The sequence below is a fragment of the Triturus cristatus genome, chromosome 6 (genome assembly GCF_964204655.1).
Source record: "Triturus cristatus chromosome 6, aTriCri1.1, whole genome shotgun sequence".
Lineage (NCBI taxonomy): Eukaryota > Metazoa > Chordata > Amphibia > Caudata > Salamandridae > Triturus > Triturus cristatus.
Window position 1 is genome coordinate 1350847774 of NC_140589.1, and position 23486 is coordinate 1350871259.

Here is a 23486-nt window from a genome sequence, read left to right on the forward strand (position 1 = left end):
CTTCCCACTCAAATGCTAGCACTTATTAAATGTAATAAGGCAACTCAATCTTATACCATGGGAAAAGTAGGTCTCACAGTAAGGAAAAGCTAGTTTAGGAATCTTTCACCAGCAGGGTAAGTAAAACTTAAAAGTACATGTCCAACATTTTAATTACAATGCACCCTGCACAATGCACTACCTAGGGCCTACCTTAGGGGTGATGTATAAGCAATAAAAGGAGTTTAAGGCTTGGCAAGGGGGTTATAATAAGCTGCAACGACATATGTAGCATTTACTTTAGAAGCCCTGGGTATATAATTTACCTCTTTACTAGGGTATTAAAAGTAAACTAAAGACGCCAATCAGGTCTGAGGCAATTTTACAATGTTTTATTGACTGAGCACAACCACTTTAACACTGGTTAGCAGTGGTAAAGTGCACAAAGTCCTAAACGCAACTAAAACAAATTAAGGAAAATAGGACGGGTGAAGGCAAAAGGTTTGGGGTTACCCTAGAGAGTGGGTCAATGTCCAACAATACAGAATTCCATCATTGGGATCTACAAACCCTAAAATATGAAATTTAAAGAAACAACTGTACTAGACATTCAGGATTGAATTGTGCAATTTATATAATCTTTATATAATCTGGATGGAAGACCAGATGAATCATTTTCAAATTGTTCTCAATCTATTCCTGGATTCTCTGAGAAACCAATCTCTGGGAGGAATGTCCTATAGTCCAATCTCCAACCTTTTTTGGTGGGACTTGAAGTTCCCTTTGTATTTTGATTTTTCCGCCCAGTTTGAATACTGCCATAGTAATGATTTCTGGTTGTTAAAATTGGAAAAGAAACATATCCCTCAACATTTGTTCTACACTATTTACTACATCCATCCCTGCTGCGAGGATGTCCTCATATTATTTGATGAGAGATGCCCCAAGGTTTTGTGTTTATAATGAAATACATTTAGGCAAATGATTTTCCTAATTGCGTCGGCAGCCTGGTTTCTATATTAATCCCGGAGTTAAGGAGAGGTTGCTCATATTCCACTGTTGGAATGTCTTTCAAATTTCAACCTCATAAGTTACTGGTGTAAATTGTGAAAATACTTCATCAGTTTTTATTTGTTCTTTATAAAACCTTACACATTGATCAATTCACTTGTATTACATTAAATATAAATAGTGCGAAAGGAAAAGAAGATGGAGTAAATTTTACCTGCTCTGCAACTGTTGCGGTTAAAGGTTCAGTAGGTTCTGATTCAGGTTTATACTCTTTGGCTCCAGTGACATATATTTCTTTCTGTAATTCCGGTGTATGGATTTTCTCAGTGACTGAAGGATATTTCTAAATGAAACCATAAAAACATTTACACATATGTAGTCACAATAATGTCTAATGAATTGCACCTGGACTAAAATGAACATATATCAATTCTCCCATTGGATGGGCACACTAATTACTCAGATTTCAATTAACAGAACAAGTAGATCAGAGATTGAACAGAATGAGTATTGCATGAAGGTGGTCTTCATAACACAATCCATCATTGGGAAGGTGCATGAAATTGATCTGCCCATTTCTTAGGTGATCGGGTTCAAATGATACGAACTTTAGTCAGACTTAAAAATAGATCATATTTTAAACCCTTCATAAAAATGCAGAGATTAACAAAGAAATGTCTTTTTTATGTATATGTATCAAAAGTGCATACGTTCAGAAAGTTTGCGGGTCACCCGGCATTCTTAAGTGGCAGAGAGGGGATGGGTATAGAGAATTTCAAGAGATATCAGGGAAAATACAAACAAAATAGAGGAAGATGCATAGTCACAACCTCTTTATTATACTCAACCACTGGAATACTCTTTCTCACAACTACCTGGAGAGCTAAACTCACATCTTATTGAACAGCTTGTAAATGGCGCAGTAATTATGGGAAAGTGCTTAGAGCGCCCCTGTCTTCAAAGAGCACAAATACGAAATGGCAAAGTCACAGGGAGACTGTTTTTCCATATGAAGAAAAATGCAATATATTTGTGAAAATTCTTCAATTTCATGTTTGTTGCTGGAAACAGAACAGCTACATTGGGTTCTACAGATTACTGGGTCTGCTTTGTCACAAGGCATTGCCATTAGATCTATATAAGACATCACAACAGTGTTGTTAGCAAATATACTTTTCTGAAGATAATTGAACACATTTTATAATAGTAAATATTTTTTCAGAAAATTGTTTCTTTCATGGGATACCTCACATGTACATACTGACAATTCAAAATAAATTGATAGTAACATTGTGATGCACTTTCAAATCAAAGGCAAATGATAGACTAGACTAGTTTAGTCTCTACATTTTTACTTGGTATTTTTAACAGCTTGAATATCCTAGCATATTTAAAACGACAACCAAAATCACTGCTCTATGGCTCATAAAGTAGCTCTATAGAACTCTGATGGCAAGTTCTATATAAAATACCTTAATGAGAAGAGTTCAAATAATCCCTCTCATTTAATCCCCGAATACCTTTCAACACATTCTATAAGAAAAATGTATTATGAGAAAATCAATGTTTCATCCTTCTCCTAATCTACAGATCATAGTAAAAAGTATTACCTTAGTAGTTTTATGAAAATAAAAGTGTCCAAACTAATATAAGAAAGGACACTTACCATCAGCACTGGGAAGAAAAACAACATATCCACACAATGATACCATTTTTATGTCCCTCTAGTACAACGCGGTGAGTTAACAACAGTGAATTGAAAGTCCTCTTTTCTTGCAGCAAGCATTCTTTTAAAAATGATATTCAGTGTTAAAATCATGTATTTGTATTATTTTTTTGGTGTTCTTTACAATTCACCTTATCAATTCTCAGGGCTGAAGTTGTTTTTTGTTTCAGTCCTAAAGTCACATTCATATCCAGTTTGCCCTTTCAAGACCACACTGAGGGTACCGTAAGATGTGATTTTGGACTAAGTGGCGCAAGAGTCTTTAGATGCACTGGTTTTTACTTTCTCTTATATGATGTGAGACCCCCATGCAACATAAGTAAGGTGCGACTTGTGGGACTTCATGGAGATGTTATCGCAATGCATCCGCATTCCAGCTCATTTCAATGTTTCCTGTAATGGTAACTCCACCTCGAACTGTTGATGCCGTCACCATCCTCACATCACCACTGCAAAGTGGTATCCAAAGCTCCACAAGGGGGTTTGAAACAAGGAATTTCCTTCGCATGATATAGAAAGCCCCGGTTGCGAAGAAGAACACAACAAGAGCTGTTGCGAAATCAGGCCAACTGGATGAGGCCGCCTGGTGGTGCATCTTGGATGGATAGCAGTGGTGTAACAAAGGCCCCCACGCCCCCCACAGTACAAGGGGCCCTGAGTTCCAGGGCACCTCCTTAGTACAGTCTCCAGGCCAGAGAGCTTCTGAGTGAGTCAAGGGGGGGAGCCCTCAATGTACTTTGTTGGGGGGCCCACTCAACTTTTTTTACGTCACTGGTGGATAGGCAAGCAGGTTGGTCCCAGGCTCCTTTTGGTTCTCAGAGTAGTTTTCAGTCAAACATTTTTTAACTCCCAAATGTGTGTTTTGGCTATCTGGAAACCTTTAACATTACAGTCCAGGCCTGGAAGGGCACCACCTAGAGGGGGTTATGACTCATTCAGACTGAGTCAATATGTGGGTTCAGGTAGTTGAAACCGTTTCTGTCCCTGAACCTCTGATTAGGTGGCCAGCAAACTAGCCATTGAAGTCACTCTGGTAGTCCTGGGTTCAAGAAGTGGAACAAGGCTTAAGCAGCAGGATGGGCCTTTGATGGTTCTAGGCAGACTCCCGGCAGCACAGCAGTTTTTCCAGGTGCAACAAAGTAGTCCTGTGGAGTACACAGCTGGCCACACAAGCAGACAGTCCACAGAAAGTTGTTACGCAGGTTCGATAGTGAACTGAAGAGTGGGTCTAAGGGTCCTATTTTTATACTTGTGCCTTTGTTGAAGTAGGAAGCGTTAGTAGAGAATTCCCTTTGAAATCCTTAAGGTGTACTCCTTCCCCTTCCCTGGCTGTCTGTATGAAGAATGCAAGGATGACAAGTCCTTTGTGTGAAGGCTGAGCACAGCCTATTCAGTTCAAAGTGGGGCTCTGCCCAGCTCCCTCAATCTGCCAGTTCATGGCCTATCCAGTCACACATAATCCCTCAATTGTGAGGCTGGCTGCCTGGGAGAAATAAACAATGTCCAATAGCCAAAAAGACCCTGTCATGTAACCCAAAACGTACTGGAGGCACCAAATGGTTAGGAAAGGAATATGAGAACTTTCTAAGCGTGGAATTTTCAAACTTGTAACTTAACATCTGACTGTACCATTAAAGAGGAATTGCAATTCCATTTTCTCAGACACCAATGAAATGTTCACCTCTTCCCACTCAAATGCTAGCACTTATTAAATGTAATAAGGCAACTCAATCTTATACCATGGGAAAAGTAGGTCTCACAGTAAGGAAAAGCGAGTTTAGGAATCTTTCACCACCAGGGTAAGTAAAACTTAAAAGTACATGTCCAACATTTTAATTACAATGCACCCTGCACTATGCACTACCTAGGGCCTACCTTAGGGGTGATGTATACGCAGTAAAAGGAGTTTAAGGCTTGGCAAGGGGGTTATAATAAGCTGCAACTACATATGTAGCATTTACTTTAGAAGCCCTGGGTATATAATATACCTCTTTACTAGGGTATTAAAAGTAAACTAAAGACGCCAATCAGGTCTGAGGCAATTTTACAATGTTTTATTGACTGAGCACAACCACTTTAACACTGGTTAGCAGTGGTAAAGTGCACAAAGTCCTAAACGCAACTAAAACAAATTAAGGAAAATAGGACGGGTGAAGGCAAAAGGTTTGGGGTTACCCTAAAGAGTGGGCCAACGTCAAACAATACAGAATTCCATCATTGGGATCTACAAACCCTAAAATATGAAATTTAAAGAAACAACTGTACTAGACTTTCAGGATTGAATTGTGCAATTTATATAATCTTTATATAATCTGGATGGAAGGCCAGATGAATCATTTTCAAATTGTTCTCAATCTATTCCTGGATTCTCTGAGAAACCAATCTCAGGGAGGAATGTCCTATAGTCCAATCTCCAACCTTTTGTGGTGGGACTTGAAGTTCCCTTTGTATTTTGACTCTTCCGCCCAGTTTGAAAACTGCCATAGTAATGATTTCTGGTTGTTAAAATTGGAAAAGAAACATATCCCTCAACATTTGTTCTACACTATTTACTACATCCATCCCTGCTGCTAGGATGTCCTCATATTATTTGATGAGAGATGCCCCAAGGTTTTGTGTTTGTAATGAAATACATTTAGGCAAATGTTTTTCCTAATTGCGTCGGCAGCCTGGTTTCTATATTAATCCCGGAGTTAAGGAGAGGTTGCTCATATTCCACTGTTGGAATGTCTTTCAAATTTCAACCTCATAAGTTACTGGTGTAAATTGTGAAAATACTTCATCAGTTTTTATTTGTTCTTTATAAAACCTTACACATTGATCAATTCACTTGTATTACATTAAATATAAATAGTGCGAAAGGAAAAGAAGATGGAGTAAATTTTACCTGCTCTGCAACTGTTGCGGTTAAAGGTTCAGTAGGTTCTGATTCAGGTTTATACTCTTTGGCTCCAGTGACATATATTTCTTTCTGTAATTCCGGTGTATGGATTTTCTCAGTGACTGAAGGATATTTCTAAATGAAACCATAAAAACATTTACACATATGCAGTCACAATAATGTCTAATGAATTGCACCTGGACTAAAATGAACATATATCAATTCTCCCATTGGATGGGCACACTAATTACTCAGATTTCAATTAACAGAACAAGTAGATCAGAGATTAAACAGAATGAGTATTGCATGAAGGTGGTCTTCATAACACAATCAATCATTGGGAAGGTGCATGAAATTGATCTGCCCATTTCTTAGGTGATCTGGTTCAAATGATACGAACTTTAGTCAGACTTAAAAATAGATCATATTTTAAACCCTTCATAAAAATGCAGAGATTAACAAAGAAATGTATTTTTATGTATATGTATCAAAAGTGCATACGTTCAGAAAGTTTGCGGGTCACCCTGCATTCTTAAGTGGCAGAGAGGGGATGGGTATAGAGAATTTCAAGAGATATCAGGGAAAATACAAACAAAATAGAGGAAGATGCATAGTCACAAGCTCTTTATTATACTCAGCCATTGGAATACTCTTTCTCACAACTACCTGGAGAGCTAAACTCATATCTTATTGAACAGCTTGTAAATGGTGCAGTAATTATGGAGAAGTGCTTAGAGCGCCCCTGTCTTCAAAGAGCACAAATACGAAATGGCAAAGTCACAGGGAGACTGTTTTTCCATATGAAGAAAAATGCAATATATTTGTGAAAAGTCTTCAATTTCATGTTTGTTGCTGGAAACAGAACAGCTACATTGGGTTCTACAGATTACTGGGTCTGCTTTGTCACAAGGCATTGCCATTAGATCTATATAAGACATCACAACAGTGTTGTTAGCAAATATACTTTTCTGAAGATAATTGAACACATTTTATTATAGTAAATATTTTTTCAGAAAATTGTTTCTTTCATGGGATACCTCACATGTACATACTGACAATTCAAAATAAATTGATAGTAACATTGTGATGCACTTTCAAATCAAAGGCAAATGATTGACTAGACTAGTTTTGTCTCTACATTTTTACTTGGTATTTTTAACAGCTTGAATATCCTAGCATATTTAAAACGACAACCAAAATCACTGCTCTATGGCTCATAAAGTAGCTCTATTGAACTCTGATGGCAGGTTCTATATAAAATACCTTAATGAGAAGAGTTCAAATAATCCCTCTCATTTAATCCCCGAATACCTTTCAACACATTCTATAAGAAAAATGTATTATGAGAAAATCAATGTTTCATCCTTCTCCTAATCTACAGCTCATAGTAAAAGGTATTACCTTAGTAGTTTTATGAAAATAAAAGTGTCCAAACTAATATAAGAAAGGACACTTACCATCAGCACTGAGAAGAAAAACAACATATCCACACAATGATACCATTTTTATGTCCCTCTAGTACAACGCGGTGAGTTAACAACAGTGAATTGAAAGTCCTCTTTTCTTGCAGCAAGCATTCTTTTAAAAATGATGTTCAGTGTTAAAATCATGTATTTGTATTATTTTTTTGGTGTTCTTGACAATTCACCTTATCAATTCTCAGGGCTGAAGTTGTTTTTTGTTTCAGTCCTAAAGTCACATTCATATCCAGTTTGCCCTTTCAAGACCACACTGAGGGTACCGTAAGATGTGATTTTGGACTAAGTGGCGCAAGAGTCTTTAGATGCACTGGTTTTTACTTTCTCTTATATGATGTGAGACCCCCATGCAACATAAGTAAGGTGCGACTTGTGGGACTTCATGGAGATGTTATCGCAATGCATCCGCATTCCAGCTCATTTCAATGTTTCCTGTAATGGTAACTCCACCTTGAACTGTTGATGCCGTCACCATCCTCACATCACCACTGCAAAGTGGTATCCAAAGCTCCACAAGGGGGTTTGAAACAAGGAATTTCCTTTGCACGATATAGAAAGCCCCGGTTGCGAAGAAGAACATAACAAGAGCTGTTGCGAAATCAGGCCAACTGGATGAGGCCGCCTGGTGGTGCACCTTGGATGGATAGCAGTGGTGTAACAAAGGCCCCCATGCCCCCCACAGTACAAGGGGCCCTGAGCTCCAGGGCACCTCCTTAGTACAGTCTCCAGGCCAGAGAGCTTCTGAGTGAGTCAAGGGGGGGAGCCCTCAATGTACTTTGTTGGGGGGCCCACTCAACTTTTTTTACGTCACTGGTGGATAGGCAAGCAGGTTGGTCCCAGGCTCCTTTTGGTTCTCAGAGTAGTTTTCAGTCAAACATTTTTTAACTCCCAAATGTGTGTTTTGGCTATCTGGGAACCTTTAACATTACAGTCCAGGCCTGGAAGGGCACCACCTAGAGGGGGTTATGACTCATTCAGACTGAGTCAATATGTGGGTTCAGTTAGTTGAAACCGTTTCTGTCCCTGAACCTCTGATTAGGTGGCCAGCAAACTAGCCATTGAAGTCACTCTGGTAGTCCTGGGTTCAAGAAGTGGAACAAGGCTTAAGCAGCAGGATGGGCCTTTGATGGTTCAAGGCAGACTCCCGGCAGCACAGCAGTTCTTCCAGGTGCAACAAAGTAGTCCTGTGGAGTACACAGCTGGCCACACAAGCAGACAGTCCACCGAAAGTTGTTACGCAGGTTCGATAGTGAACTGAAGAGTGGGTCTAAGGGTCCTATTTTTATACTTGTGCCTTTGTTGAAGTAGGAAGCGTTAGTAGAGAATTCCCTTTGAAATCCTTAAGGTGTACTCCTTCCCCTTCCCTGGCTGTCTGTATGAAGAATGCAAGGATGACAAGTCCTTTGTGTGAAGGCTGAGCACAGCCTATTCAGTTCAAAGTGGGGCTCTGCCCAGCTCCCTCAATCTGCCAGTTCATGGCCTATCCAGTCACACATAATCCCTCAATTGTGAGGCTGGCTGCCTGGGAGAAATAAACAATGTCCAATAGCCAACTAGACCCTGTCATGTAACACAAAACGTACTGGAGGCACCAAATGGTTAGGGAAGGAATATGAGAACTTTCTAAGCGTGGAATTTTCAAACTTGTAACTTAACATCTGACTGTACCATTAAAGAGGAATTGCAATTCCATTTTCTCAGACACCAATGAAATGTTCACCTCTTCCCACTCAAATGCTAGCACTTATTAAATGTAATAAGGCAACTCAATCTTATACCATGGGAAAAGTAGGTCTCACAGTAAGGAAAAGCGAGTTTAGGAATCTTTCACCACCAGGGTAAGTAAAACTTAAAAGTACATGTCCAACATTTTAATTACAATGCACCCTGCACTATGCACTACCTAGGGCCTACCTTAGGGGTGATGTATAAGCAGTAAAAGGAGTTTAAGGCTTGGCAAGGGGGTTATAATAAGCTGCAACTACATATGTAGCATTTACTTTAGAAGCCCTGGGTATATAATATACCTCTTTACTAGGGTATTAAAAGTAAACTAAAGACGCCAATCAGGTCTGAGGCAATTTTACAATGTTTTATTGACTGAGCACAACCACTTTAACACTGGTTAGCAGTGGTAAAGTGCACAAAGTCCTAAACGCAACTAAAACAAATTAAGGAAAATAGGACGGGTGAAGGCAAAAGGTTTGGGGTTACCCTAGAGAGTGGGCCAACGTCCAACAATACAGAATTCCATCATTGGGATCTACAAACCCTAAAATATGAAATTTAAAGAAACAACTGTACTAGAAATTCAGGATTGAATTGTGCAATTTATATAATCTTTATATAATCTGGATGGAAGGCCAGATGAATCATTTTCAAATTGTTCTCAATCTATTCCTGGATTCTCTGAGAAACCAATCTCAGGGAGGAATGTCCTATAGTCCAATCTCCAACCTTTTGTGGTGGGACTTGAAGTTCCCTTTGTATTTTGACTCTTCCGCCCAGTTTGAAAACTGCCATAGTAATGATTTCTGGTTGTTAAAATTGGAAAAGAAACATATCCCTCAACATTTGTTCTACACTATTTACTACATCCATCCCTGCTGCTAGGATGTCCTCATATTATTTGATGAGAGATCCCCCAAGGTTTTGTGTTTGTAATGAAATACATTTAGGCAAATGTTTTTCCTAATTGCGTCGGCAGCCTGGTTTCTATATTAATCCCGGAGTTAAGGAGAGGTTGCTCATATTCCACTGTTGGAATGTCTTTCAAATTTCAACCTCATAAGTTACTGGTATAAATTGTGAAAATACTTCATCAGTTTTTATTTGTTCTTTATAAAACCTTACACATTGATCAATTCACTTGTATTACATTAAATATAAATAGTGCGAAAGGAAAAGAAGATGGAGTAAATTTTACCTGCTCTGCAACTGTTGCGGTTAAAGGTTCAGTAGGTTCTGATTCAGGTTTATACTCTTTGGCTCCAGTGACATATATTTCTTTCTGTAATTCCGGTGTATGGATTTTCTCAGTGACTGAAGGATATTTCTAAATGAAACCATAAAAACATTTACACATATGCAGTCACAATAATGTCTAATGAATTGCACCTGGACTAAAATGAACATATATCAATTCTCCCATTGGATGGGCACACTAATTACTCAGATTTCAATTAACAGAACCAGTAGATCAGAGATTAAACAGAATGAGTATTGCATGAAGGTGGTCTTCATAACACAATCAATCATTGGGAAGGTGCATGAAATTGATCTGCCCATTTCTTAGGTGATCTGGTTCAAATGATACGAACTTTAGTCAGACTTAAAAATAGATCATATTTTAAACCTTCATAAAAATGCAGAGATTAACAAAGAAATGTCTTTTTTATGTATATGTATCAAAAGTGCATACGTTCAGAAAGTTTGCGGGTCACCCTGCATTCTTAAGTGGCAGAGAGGGGATGGGTATAGAGAATTTCAAGAGATATCAGGGAAAATACAAACAAAATAGAGGAAGATGCATGGTCACAACCTCTTTATTATACTCAACCATTGGAATACTCTTTCTCACAACTACCTGGAGAGCTAAACTCATATCTTATTGAACAGCTTGTAAATGGTGCAGTAATTATGGGAAAGTGCTTAGAGCGCCCCTGTCTTCAAAGAGCACAAGTACGAAATGGCAAAGTCACAGGGAGACTGTTTTTCCATATGAAGAAAAATGCAATATATTTGTGAAAAGTCTTCAATTTCATGTTTGTTGCTGGAAACAGAACAGCTACATTGGGTTCTACAGATTACTGGGTCTGCTTTGTCACAAGGCATTGCCATTAGATCTATATAAGACATCACAACAGTGTTGTTAGCAAATATACTTTTCTGAAGATAATTGAACACATTTTATTATAGTAAATATTTTTTCAGAAAATTGTTTCTTTCATGGGATACCTCACATGTACATACTGACAATTCAAAATAAATTGATAGTAACATTGTGATGCACTTTCAAATCAAAGGCAAATGATAGACTAGACTAGTTTTGTCTCTACATTTTTACTTGGTATTTTTAACAGCTTGAATATCCTAGCATATTTAAAACGACAACCAAAATCACTGCTCTATGGCTCATAAAGTAGCTCTATTGAACTCTGATGGCAGGTTCTATATAAAATACCTTAATGAGAAGAGTTCAAATAATCCCTCTCATTTAATCCCCGAATACCTTTCAACACATTCTATAAGAAAAATGTATTATGAGAAAATCAATGTTTCATCCTTCTCCTAATCTACAGCTCATAGTAAAAGGTATTACCTTAGTAGTTTTATGAAAATAAAAGTGTCCAAACTAATATAAGAAAGGACACTTACCATCAGCACTGAGAAGAAAAACAACATATCCACACAATGATACCATTTTTATGTCCCTCTAGTACAACGCGGTGAGTTAACAACAGTGAATTGAAAGTCCTCTTTTCTTGCAGCAAGCATTCTTTTAAAAATGATGTTCAGTGTTAAAATCATGTATTTGTATTATTTTTTTGGTGTTCTTGACAATTCACCTTATCAATTCTCAGGGCTGAAGTTGTTTTTTGTTTCAGTCCTAAAGTCACATTCATATCCAGTTGGCCCTTTCAAGACCACAATGAGGGTACCGTAAGATGTGATTTTGGACTAAGTGGCGCAAGAGTCTTTAGATGCACTGGTTTTTACTTTCTCTTATATGATGTGAGACCCCCATGCAACATAAGTAAGGTGCGACTTGTGGGACTTCATGGAGATGTTATCGCAATGCATCCGCATTCCAGCTCATTTAAATGTTTCCTGTAATGGTAACTCCACCTTGAACTGTTGATGCCGTCACCATCCTCACATCACCACTGCAAAGTGGTATCCAAAGCTCCACAAGGGGGTTTGAAACAAGGAATTTCCTTCGCACGATATAGAAAGCCCCGGTTGCGAAGAAGAACATAACAAGAGCTGTTGCAAAATCAGGCCAACTGGATGAGGCCGCCTGGTGGTGCACCTTGGATGGATAGCAGTGGTGTAACAAAGGCCCCCACGCCCCCCACAGTACAAGGGGCCCTGAGCTCCAGGGCACCTCCTTAGTACAGTCTCCAGGCCAGAGAGCTTCTGAGTGAGTCAAGGGGGGGGGAGCCCTCAATGTACTTTGTTGGGGGGCCCACTCAACTTTTTTTACGTCACTGGTGGATAGGCAAGCAGGTTGGTCCCAGGCTCCTTTTGGTTCTCAGAGTAGTTTTCAGTCAAACATTTTTTAACTCCCAAATGTGTGTTTTGGCTATCTGGGAACCTTTAACATTACAGTCCAGGCCTGGAAGGGCACCACCTAGAGGGGGTTATGACTCATTCAGACTGAGTCAATATGTGGGTTCAGTTAGTTGAAACCGTTTCTGTCCCTGAACCTCTGATTAGGTGGCCAGCAAACTAGCCATTGAAGTCACTCTGGTAGTCCTGGGTTCAAGAAGTGGAACAAGGCTTAAGCAGCAGGATGGGCCTTTGATGGTTCAAGGCAGACTCCCGGCAGCACAGCAGTTCTTCCAGGTGCAACAAAGTAGTCCTGTGGAGTACACAGCTGGCCACACAAGCAGACAGTCCACAGAAAGTCGTTACGCAGGTTCGATAGTGAACTGAAGAGTGGGTCTAAGGGTCCTATTTTTATACTTGTGCCTTTGTTGAAGTAGGAAGCGTTAGTAGAGAATTCCCTTTGAAATCCTTAAGGTGTACTCCTTCCCCTTCCCTGGCTGTCTGTATGAAGAATGCAAGGATGACAAGTCCTTTGTGTGAAGGCTGAGCACAGCCTATTCAGTTCAAAGTGGGGCTCTGCCCAGCTCCCTCAATCTGCCAGTTCATGGCCTATCCAGTCACACATAATCCCTCAATTGTGAGGCTGGCTGCCTGGGAGAAATAAACAATGTCCAATAGCCAACTAGACCCTGTCATGTAACCCAAAACGTACTGGAGGCACCAGATGGTTAGGGAAGGAATATGAGAACTTTCTAAGCGTGGAATTTTCAAACTTGTAACTTAACATCTGACTGTACCATTAAAGAGGAATTGCAATTCCATTTTCTCAGACACCAATGAAATGTTCACCTCTTCCCACTCAAATGCTAGCACTTATTAAATGTAATAAGGCAACTCAATCTTATACCATGGGAAAAGTAGGTCTCACAGTAAGGAAAAGCGAGTTTAGGAATCTTTCACCACCAGGGTAAGTAAAACTTAAAAGTACATGTCCAACATTTTAATTACAATGCACCCTGCACTATGCACTACCTAGGGCCTACCTTAGGGGTGATGTATAAGCAATAAAAGGAGTTTAAGGCTTGGCAAGGGGGTTATAATAAGCTGCAACTACATATGTAGCATTTACTTTAGAAGCCCTGGGTATATAATATACCTCTTTACTAGGGTATTAAAAGTTAACTAAAGACGCCAATCAGGTCTGAGGCAATTTTACAATGTTTTATTGACTGAGCACAACCACTTTAACACTGGTTAGCAGTGGTAAAGTGCACAAAGTCCTAAACGCAACTAAAACAAATTAAGGAAAATAGGACGGGTGAAGGCAAAAGGTTTGGGCTTACCCTAGAGAGTGGGCCAACGTTCAACAATACAGAATTCCATCATTGGGATCTACAAACTCTAAAATATGAAATTTAAAGAAACAACTGTACTAGACATTCAGGATTGAATTGTGCAATTTATATAATCTTTATATAATCTGGATGGAAGACCAGATGAATCATTTTCAAATTGTTCTCAATCTATTCCTGGATTCTCTGAGAAACCAATCTCTGGGAGGAATGTCCTATAGTCCAATCTCCAACCTTTTTTGGTGGGACTTGAAGTTCCCTTTGTATTTTGACTCTTCCGCCCAGTTTGAATACTGCCATAGTAATGATTTCTGGTTGTTAAAATTGGAAAAGAAACATATCCCTCACCATTTGTTCTACACTATTTACTACATCCATCCCTGCTGCTAGGATATCCTCATATTATTTGATGAGAGATGCCCCAAGGTTTTGTGTTTGTAATGAAATACATTTAGGCAAATGTTTTTCCTAATTGCGTCGGCAGCCTGGTTTCTATATTAATCCCGGAGTTAAGGAGAGGTTGCTCATATTCCACTGTTGGAATGTCTTTCAAATTTCGACCTCATAAGTTACTGGTGTAAATTGTGAAAATACTTCATCAGTTTTTATTTGTTCTTTATAAAACCTTACACATTGATCAATTCACTTGTATTACATTAAATATAAATAGTGCGAAAGGAAAAGAAGATGGAGTAAATTTTACCTGCTCTGCAACTGTTGCGGTTAAAGGTTCAGTAGGTTCTGATTCAGGTTTATACTCTTTGGCTCCAGTGACATATATTTCTTTCTGTAATTCCGGTGTATGGATTTTCTCAGTGACTGAAGGATATTTCTAAATGAAACCATAAAAACATTTACACATATGCAGTCACAATAATGTCTAATGAATTGCACCTGGACTAAAATGAACATATATCAATTCTCCCATTGGATGGGCACACTAATTACTCAGATTTCAATTAACAGAACCAGTAGATCAGAGATTAAACAGAATGAGTATTGCATGAAGGTGGTCTTCATAACACAATCAATCATTGGGAAGGTGCATGAAATTGATCTGCCCATTTCTTAGGTGATCTGGTTCAAATGATACGAACTTTAGTCAGACTTAAAAATAGATCATATTTTAAACCCTTCATAAAAATGCAGAGATTAACAAAGAAATGTCTTTTTTATGTATATGTATCAAAAGTGCATACGTTCAGAAAGTTTGCGGGTCACCCTGCATTCTTAAGTGGCAGAGAGGGGATGGGTATAGAGAATTTCAAGAGATATCAGGGAAAATACAAACAAAATAGAGGAAGATGCATGGTCACAACCTCTTTATTATACTCAACCATTGGAATACTCTTTCTCACAACTACCTGGAGAGCTAAACTCATATCTTATTGAACAGCTTGTAAATGGTGCAGTAATTATGGGAAAGTGCTTAGAGCGCCCCTGTCTTCAAAGAGCACAAGTACGAAATGGCAAAGTCACAGGGAGACTGTTTTTCCATATGAAGAAAAATGCAATATATTTGTGAAAAGTCTTCAATTTCATGTTTGTTGCTGGAAACAGAACAGCTACATTGGGTTCTACAGATTACTGGGTCTGCTTTGTCACAAGGCATTGCCATTAGATCTATATAAGACATCACAACAGTGTTGTTAGCAAATATACTTTTCTGAAGATAATTGAACACATTTTATTATAGTAAATATTTTTTCAGAAAATTGTTTCTTTCATGGGATACCTCACATGTACATACTGACAATTCAAAATAAATTGATAGTAACATTGTGATGCACTTTCAAATCAAAGGGAAATGATAGACTAGACTAGTTTTGTCTCTACATTTTTACTTGGTATTTTTAACAGCTTGAATATCCTAGCATATTTAAAACGACAACCAAAATCACTGCTCTATGGCTCATAAAGTAGCTCTATTGAACTCTGATGGCAGGTTCTATATAAAATACCTTAATGAGAAGAGTTCAAATAATCCCTCTCATTTAATCCCCGAATACCTTTCAACACATTCTATAAGAAAAATGTATTATGAGAAAATCAATGTTTCATCCTTCTCCTAATCTACAGCTCATAGTAAAAGGTATTACCTTAGTAGTTTTATGAAAATAAAAGTGTCCAAACTAATATAAGAAAGGACACTTACCATCAGCACTGAGAAGAAAAACAACATATCCACACAATGATACCATTTTTATGTCCCTCTAGTACAACGCGGTGAGTTAACAACAGTGAATTGAAAGTCCTCTTTTCTTGCAGCAAGCATTCTTTTAAAAATGATGTTCAGTGTTAAAATCATGTATTTGTATTATTTTTTTGGTGTTCTTGACAATTCACCTTATCAATTCTCAGGGCTGAAGTTGTTTTTTGTTTCAGTCCTAAAGTCACATTCATATCCAGTTTGCCCTTTCAAGACCACAATGAGGGTACCGTAAGATGTGATTTTGGACTAAGTGGCGCAAGAGTCTTTAGATGCACTGGTTTTTACTTTCTCTTATATGATGTGAGACCCCCATGCAACATAAGTAAGGTGCGACTTGTGGGACTTCATGGAGATGTTATCGCAATGCATCCGCATTCCAGCTCATTTAAATGTTTCCTGTAATGGTAACTCCACCTTGAACTGTTGATGCCGTCACCATCCTCACATCACCACTGCAAAGTGGTATCCAAAGCTCCACAAGGGGGTTTGCAACAAGGAATTTCCTTCGCACGATATAGAAAGCCCCGGTTGCGAAGAAGAACATAACAAGAGCTGTTGCAAAATCAGGCCAACTGGATGAGGCCGCCTGGTGGTGCACCTTGGATGGATAGCAGTGGTGTAACAAAGGCCCCCACGCCCCCCACAGTACAAGGGGCCCTGAGCTCCAGGGCACCTCCTTAGTACAGTCTCCAGGCCAGAGAGCTTCTGAGTGAGTCAAGGGGGGGGAGCCCTCAATGTACTTTGTTGGGGGGCCCACTCAACTTTTTTTACGTCACTGGTGGATAGGCAAGCAGGTTGGTCCCAGGCTCCTTTTGGTTCTCAGAGTAGTTTTCAGTCAAACATTTTTTAACTCCCAAATGTGTGTTTTGGCTATCTGGGAACCTTTAACATTACAGTCCAGGCCTGGAAGGGCACCACCTAGAGGGGGTTATGACTCATTCAGACTGAGTCAATATGTGGGTTCAGTTAGTTGAAACCGTTTCTGTCCCTGAACCTCTGATTAGGTGGCCAGCAAACTAGCCATTGAAGTCACTCTGGTAGTCCTGGGTTCAAGAAGTGGAACAAGGCTTAAGCAGCAGGATGGGCCTTTGATGGTTCAAGGCAGACTTCCGGCAGCACAGCAGTTCTTCCAGGTGCAACAAAGTAGTCCTGTGGAGTACACAGCTGGCCACACAAGCAGACAGTCCACAGAAAGTCGTTACGCAGGTTCGATAGTGAACTGAAGAGTGGGTCTAAGGGTCCTATTTTTATATTTGTGCCTTTGTTGAAGTAGGAAGCGTTAGTAGAGAATTCCCTTTGAAATCCTTAAGGTGTACTCCTTCCCCTTCCCTGGCTGTCTGTATGAAGAATGCAAGGATGACAAGTCCTTTGTGTGAAGGCTGAGCACAGCCTATTCAGTTCAAAGTGGGGCTCTGCCCAGCTCCCTCAATCTGCCAGTTCATGGCCTATCCAGTCACACATAATCCCTCAATTGTGAGGCTGGCTGCCTGGGAGAAATAAACAATGTCCAATAGCCAACTAGACCCTGTCATGTAACCCAAAACGTACTGGAGGCACCAAATGGTTAGGGAAGGAATATGAGAACTTTCTAAGCGTGGAATTTTCAAACTTGTAACTTAACATCTGACTGTACCATTAAAGAGGAATTGCAATTCCATTTTCTCAGACACCAATGAAATGTTCACCTCTTCCCACTCAAATGCTAGCACTTATTAAATGTAATAAGGCAACTCAATCTTATACCATGGGAAAAGTAGGTCTCACAGTAAGGAAAAGCAAGTTTAGGAATCTTTCACCACCAGGGTAAGTAAAACTTAAAAGTACATGTCCAACATTTTAATTACAATGCACCCTGCACTATGCACTACCTAGGGCCTACCTTAGGGGTGATGTATAAGCAATAAAAGGAGTTTAAGGCTTGGCAAGGGGGTTATAATAAGCTGCAACTACATATGTAGCATTTACTTTAGAAGCCCTGGGTATATAATATACCTCTTTACTAGGGTATTAAAAGTTAACTAAAGACGCCAATCAGGTCTGAGGCAATTTTACAATGTTTTATTGACTGAGCACAACCACTTTAACACTGGTTAGCAGTGGTAAAGTGCACAAAGTCCTAAACGCAACTAAAACAAATTAAGGAAAATAGGACGGGTGAAGGCAAAAGGTTTGGGCTTACCCTAGAGAGTGGGCCAACGTTCAACAATACAGAATTCCATCATTGGGATCTACAAACCCTAAAATATGAAATTTAAAGAAACAACTGTACTAGACATTCAGGATTGAATTGTGCAATTTATATAATCTTTATATAATCTGGATGGAAGACCAGATGAATCATTTTCAAATTGTTCTCAATCTATTCCTGGATTCTCTGAGAAACCAATCTCTGGGAGGAATGTCCTATAGTCCAATCTCCAACCTTTTTTGGTGGGACTTGAAGTTCCCTTTGTATTTTGACTCTTCCGCCCAGTTTGAATACTGCCATAGTAATGATTTCTGGTTGTTAAAATTGGAAAAGAAACATATCCCTCACCATTTGTTCTACACTATTTACTACATCCATCCCTGCTGCTAGGATATCCTCATATTATTTGATGAGAGATGCCCCAAGGTTTTGTGTTTGTAATGAAATACATTTAGGCAAATGTTTTTCCTAATTGCGTCGGCAGCCTGGTTTCTATATTAATCCCGGAGTTAAGGAGAGGTTGCTCATATTCCACTGTTGGAATGTCTTTCAAATTTCGACCTCATAAGTTACTGGTGTAAATTGTGAAAATACTTCATCAGTTTTTATTTGTTCTTTATAAAACCTTACACATTGATCAATTCACTTGTATTACATTAAATATAAATAGTGCGAAAGGAAAAGAAGATGGAGTAAATTTTACCTGCTCTGCAACTGTTGCGGTTAAAGGTTCAGTAGGTTCTGATTCAGGTTTATACTCTTTGGCTCCAGTGACATATATTTCTTTCTGTAATTCCGGTGTATGGATTTTCTCAGTGACTGAAGGATATTTCTAAATGAAACCATAAAAACATTTACACATATGCAGTCACAATAATGTCCAATGAATTGCACCTGGACTAAAATGAACATATATCAATTCTCCCATTGGATGGGCACACTAATTACTCAGATTTCAATTAACAGAACAAGTAGATCAGAGATTAAACAGAATGAGTATTGCATGAAGGTGGTCTTCATAACACAATCAATAATTGGGAAGGTGCATGAAATTGATCTGCCCATTTCTTAGGTGATCTGGTTCAAATGATACGAACTTTAGTCAGACTTAAAAATAGATCATATTTTAAACCCTTCATAAAAATGCAGAGATTAACAAAGAAATTTATTTTTTATGTATATGTATCAAAAGTGCATAAGTTCAGAAAGTTTGCGGGTCACCCTGCATTCTTAAGTGGCAGAGAGGGGATGGGTATAGAGAATTTCAAGAGATATCAGGGAAAATACAAACAAAATAGAGGAAGATGCATAGTCACAACCTCTTTATTATACTCAACCATTGGAATACTCTTTTTCACAACTACCTGGAGAGCTAAACTCACATCTTATTGAACAGCTTGTAAATGGTGCAGTAATTATGGGAACGTGCTTAGAGCGCCCCTGTCTTCAAAGAGCACAAATACGAAATAGCAAAGTCACAGGGAGACTGTTTTTCCATATGAAGAAAAATGCAATATATTTGTGAAAAGTCTTCAATTTCATGTTTGTTGCTGGAAACAGAACAGCTACATTGGGTTCTACAGATTACTGGGTCTGCTTTGTCACAAGGCATTGCCATTAGATCTATATAAGACATCACAACAGTGTTGTTAGCAAATATACTTTTCTGAAGATAATTGAACACATTTCATAATAGTAAATATTTTTTCAGAAAATTGTTTCTTTCATGGGACACCTCACATGTACATACTGACAATTCAAAATAAATTGATAGTAACATTGTTATGCACTTTCAAATCAAAGGCAAATGATAGACTAGACTAGTTTTGTCTCTACATTTTTACTTGGTATTTTTAACAGCTTGAATATCCTAGCATATTTAAAACGACAACCAAAATCACTGCTCTATGGCTCATAAAGTAGCTCTATTGAACTCTGATGGCAGGTTCTATATAAAATACCTTAATGAGAAGAGTTCAAATAATCCCTCTCATTTAATCCCCGAATACCTTTCAACACATTCTATAAGAAAAATGTATTATGAGAAAATCAATGTTTCATCCTTCTCCTAATCTACTGATCATAGTAAAAAGTATTACCTTAGTAGTTTTATGAAAATAAAAGTGTCCAAACTAATATAAGAAAGGACACTTACCATCAGCACTGGGAAGAAAAACAACATATCCACACAATGATACCATTTTTATGTCCCTCTAGTACAACGCGGTGAGTTAACAACAGTGAATTGAAAGTCCTCTTTTCTTGCAGCAAGCATTCTTTTAAAAATGATGTTCAGTGTTAAAATCATGTATTTGTATTATTTTTTTGGTGTTCTTGACAATTCACCTTATCAATACTCAGGGCTGAAGTTGTTTTTTGTTTCAGTCCTAAAGTCACATTCATATCCAGTTTGCCCTTTCAAGACCACACTGAGGGTACCGTAAGATGTGATTTTGGACTAAGTGGCGCAAGAGTCTTTAGATGCACTGGTTTTTACTTTCTCTTATATGATGTGAGACCCCCATGCAACATAAGTAAGGTGCGACTTGTGGGACTTCATGGAGATGTTATCGCAATGCATCCGCATTCCAGCTCATTTCAATGTTTCCTGTAATGGTAACTCCACCTCGAACTGTTGATGCCGTCACCATCCTCACATCATCACTGCAAAGTGGTATCCAAAGCTCCACAAGGGGGTTTGAAACAAGGAATTTCCTTCGCATGATATAGAAAGCCCCGGTTGCGAAGAAGAACACAACAAGAGCTGTTGCGAAATCAGGCCAACTGGATGAGGCCGCCTGGTGGTGCACCTTGGATGGATAGCAGTGGTGTAACAAAGGCCCCCACGCCCCCCACAGTACAAGGGGCCCTGAGCTCCAGGGCACCTCCTTAGTACAGTCTCCAGGCCAGAGAGCTTCTGAGTGAGTCAAGGGGGGGAGCCCTCAATGTACTTTGTTGGGGGGCCCACTCAACTTTTTTTACGTCACTGGTGGATAGGCAAGCAGGTTGGTCCCAGGCTCCTTTTGGTTCTCAGAGTAGTTTTCAGTCAAACATTTTTTAACTCCCAAATGTGTGTTTGGCTATCTGGAAACCTTTAACATTACAGTCCAGGCCTGGAAGGGCACCACCTAGAGGGGGTTATGACTCATTCAGACTGAGTCAATATGTGGGTTCAGGTAGTTGAAACCGTTTCTGTCCCTGAACCTCTGATTAGGTGGCCAGCAAACTAGCCATTGAAGTCACTCTGGTAGTCCTGGGTTCAAGAAGTGGAACAAGGCTTAAGCAGCAGGATGGGCCTTTGATGGTTCAAGGCAGACTCCCGGCAGCACAGCAGTTTTTCCAGGTGCAACAAAGTAGTCCTGTGGAGTACACAGCTGGCCACACAAGCAGACAGTCCACAGAAAGTCGTTACGCAGGTTCGATAGTGAACTGAAGAGTGGGTCTAAGGGTCCTATTTTTATACTTTTGCCTTTGTTGAAGTAGGAAGCGTTAGTAGAGAATTCCCTTTGAAATCCTTAAGGTGTACTCCTTCCCCTTCCCTGGCTGTCTGTATGAAGAATGCAAGGATGACAAGTCCTTTGTGTGAAGGCTGAGCACAGCCTATTCAGTTCAAAGTGGGGCTCTGCCCAGCTCCCTCAATCTGCCAGTTCATGGCCTATCCAGTCACACATAATCCCTCAATTGTGAGGCTGGCTGCCTGGGAGAAATAAACAATGTCCAATAGCCAACTAGACCCTGTCATGTAACCCAAAACGTACTGGAGGCACCAAATGGTTAGGGAAGGAATATGAGAACTTTCTAAGCGTGGAATTTTCAAACTTGTAACTTAACATCTGACTGTACCATTAAAGAGGAATTGCAATTCCATTTTCTCAGACACCAATGAAATGTTCACCTCTTCCCACTCAAATGCTAGCACTTATTAAATGTAATAAGGCAACTCAATCTTATACCATGGGAAAAGTAGGTCTCACAGTAAGGAAAAGCGAGTTTAGGAATCTTTCACCACCAGGGTAAGTAAAACTTAAAAGTACATGTCCAACATTTTAATTACAATGCACCCTGCACTATGCACTACCTAGGGCCTACCTTAGGGGTGATGTATAAGCAATAAAAGGAGTTTAAGGCTTGGCAAGGGGGTTATAATAAGCTGCAACTACATATGTAGCATTTACTTTAGAAGCCCTGGGTATATAATATACCTCTTTACTAGGGTATTAAAAGTTAACTAAAGACGCCAATCAGGTCTGAGGCAATTTTACAATGTTTTATTGACTGAGCACAACCACTTTAACACTGGTTAGCAGTGGTAAAGTGCACAAAGTCCTAAACGCAACTAAAACAAATTAAGGAAAATAGGACGGGTGAAGGCAAAAGGTTTGGGGTTACCCTAGAGAGTGGGCCAACGTCCAACAATACAGAATTCCATCATTGGGATCTACAAACCCTAAAATATGAAATTTAAAGAAACAACTGTACTAGACATTCAGGATTGAATTGTGCAATTTATATAATCTTTATATAATCTGGATGGAAGACCAGATGAATCATTTTCAAATTGTTCTCAATCTATTCCTGGATTCTCTGAGAAACCAATCTCTGGGAGGAATGTCCTATAGCCCAATCTCCAACCTTTTTTGGTGGGACTTGAAGTTCCCTTTGTATTTTGACTCTTCCGCCCAGTTTGAATACTGCCATAGTAATGATTTCTGGTTGTTAAAATTGGAAAAGAAACATATCCCTCACCATTTGTTCTACACTATTTACTACATCCATCCCTGCTGTTAGGATGTCCTCATATTATTTGATGAGAGATGCCCCAAGGTTTTGTGTTTGTAATGAAATACATTTAGGCAAATGTTTTTCCTAATTGCGTCGGCAGCCTGGTTTCTATATTAATCCCGGAGTTAAGGAGAGGTTGCTCATATTCCACTGTTGGAATGTCTTTCAAATTTCAACCTCATAAGTTACTGGTGTAAATTGTGAAAATACTTCATCAGTTTTTATTTGTTCTTTATAAAACCTTACACATTGATCAATTCACTTGTATTACATTAAATATAAATAGTGCGAAAGGAAAAGAAGATGGAGTAAATTTTACCTGCTCTGCAACTGTTGCGGTTAAAGGTTCAGTAGGTTCTGATTCAGGTTTATACTCTTTGGCTCCAGTGACATATATTTCTTTCTGTAATTCCGGTGTATGGATTTTCTCAGTGACTGAAGGATATTTCTAAATGAAACCATAAAAACATTTACACATATGCAGTCACAATAATGTCCAATGAATTGCACCTGGACTAAAATGAACATATATCAATTCTCCCATTGGATGAGCACACTAATTACTCAGATTTCAATTAACAGAACAAGTAGATCAGAGATTAAACA

General features: G+C 39.0%; 1 protein-coding gene across 1 annotated transcript in view; it reads right to left on the minus strand.

Moving 5' to 3' along the window:
* Positions 1 to 23486, minus strand: part of LOC146821409 (uncharacterized) — a 687497-nt gene that overhangs the window by 19524 nt on the left and 644487 nt on the right. Inside the window, exons 14-19 of the mRNA XM_085609845.1 lie at positions 23200 to 23328; positions 18802 to 18930; positions 14402 to 14530; positions 10002 to 10130; positions 5604 to 5732; positions 1205 to 1333 (exon numbers count right to left, since the gene is read on the minus strand). Coding sequence (XP_085465971.1) covers positions 1205 to 1333; positions 5604 to 5732; positions 10002 to 10130; positions 14402 to 14530; positions 18802 to 18930; positions 23200 to 23328 — 774 coding nt within the window. The remainder of the gene's footprint in view (positions 1 to 1204; positions 1334 to 5603; positions 5733 to 10001; positions 10131 to 14401; positions 14531 to 18801; positions 18931 to 23199; positions 23329 to 23486) is intronic.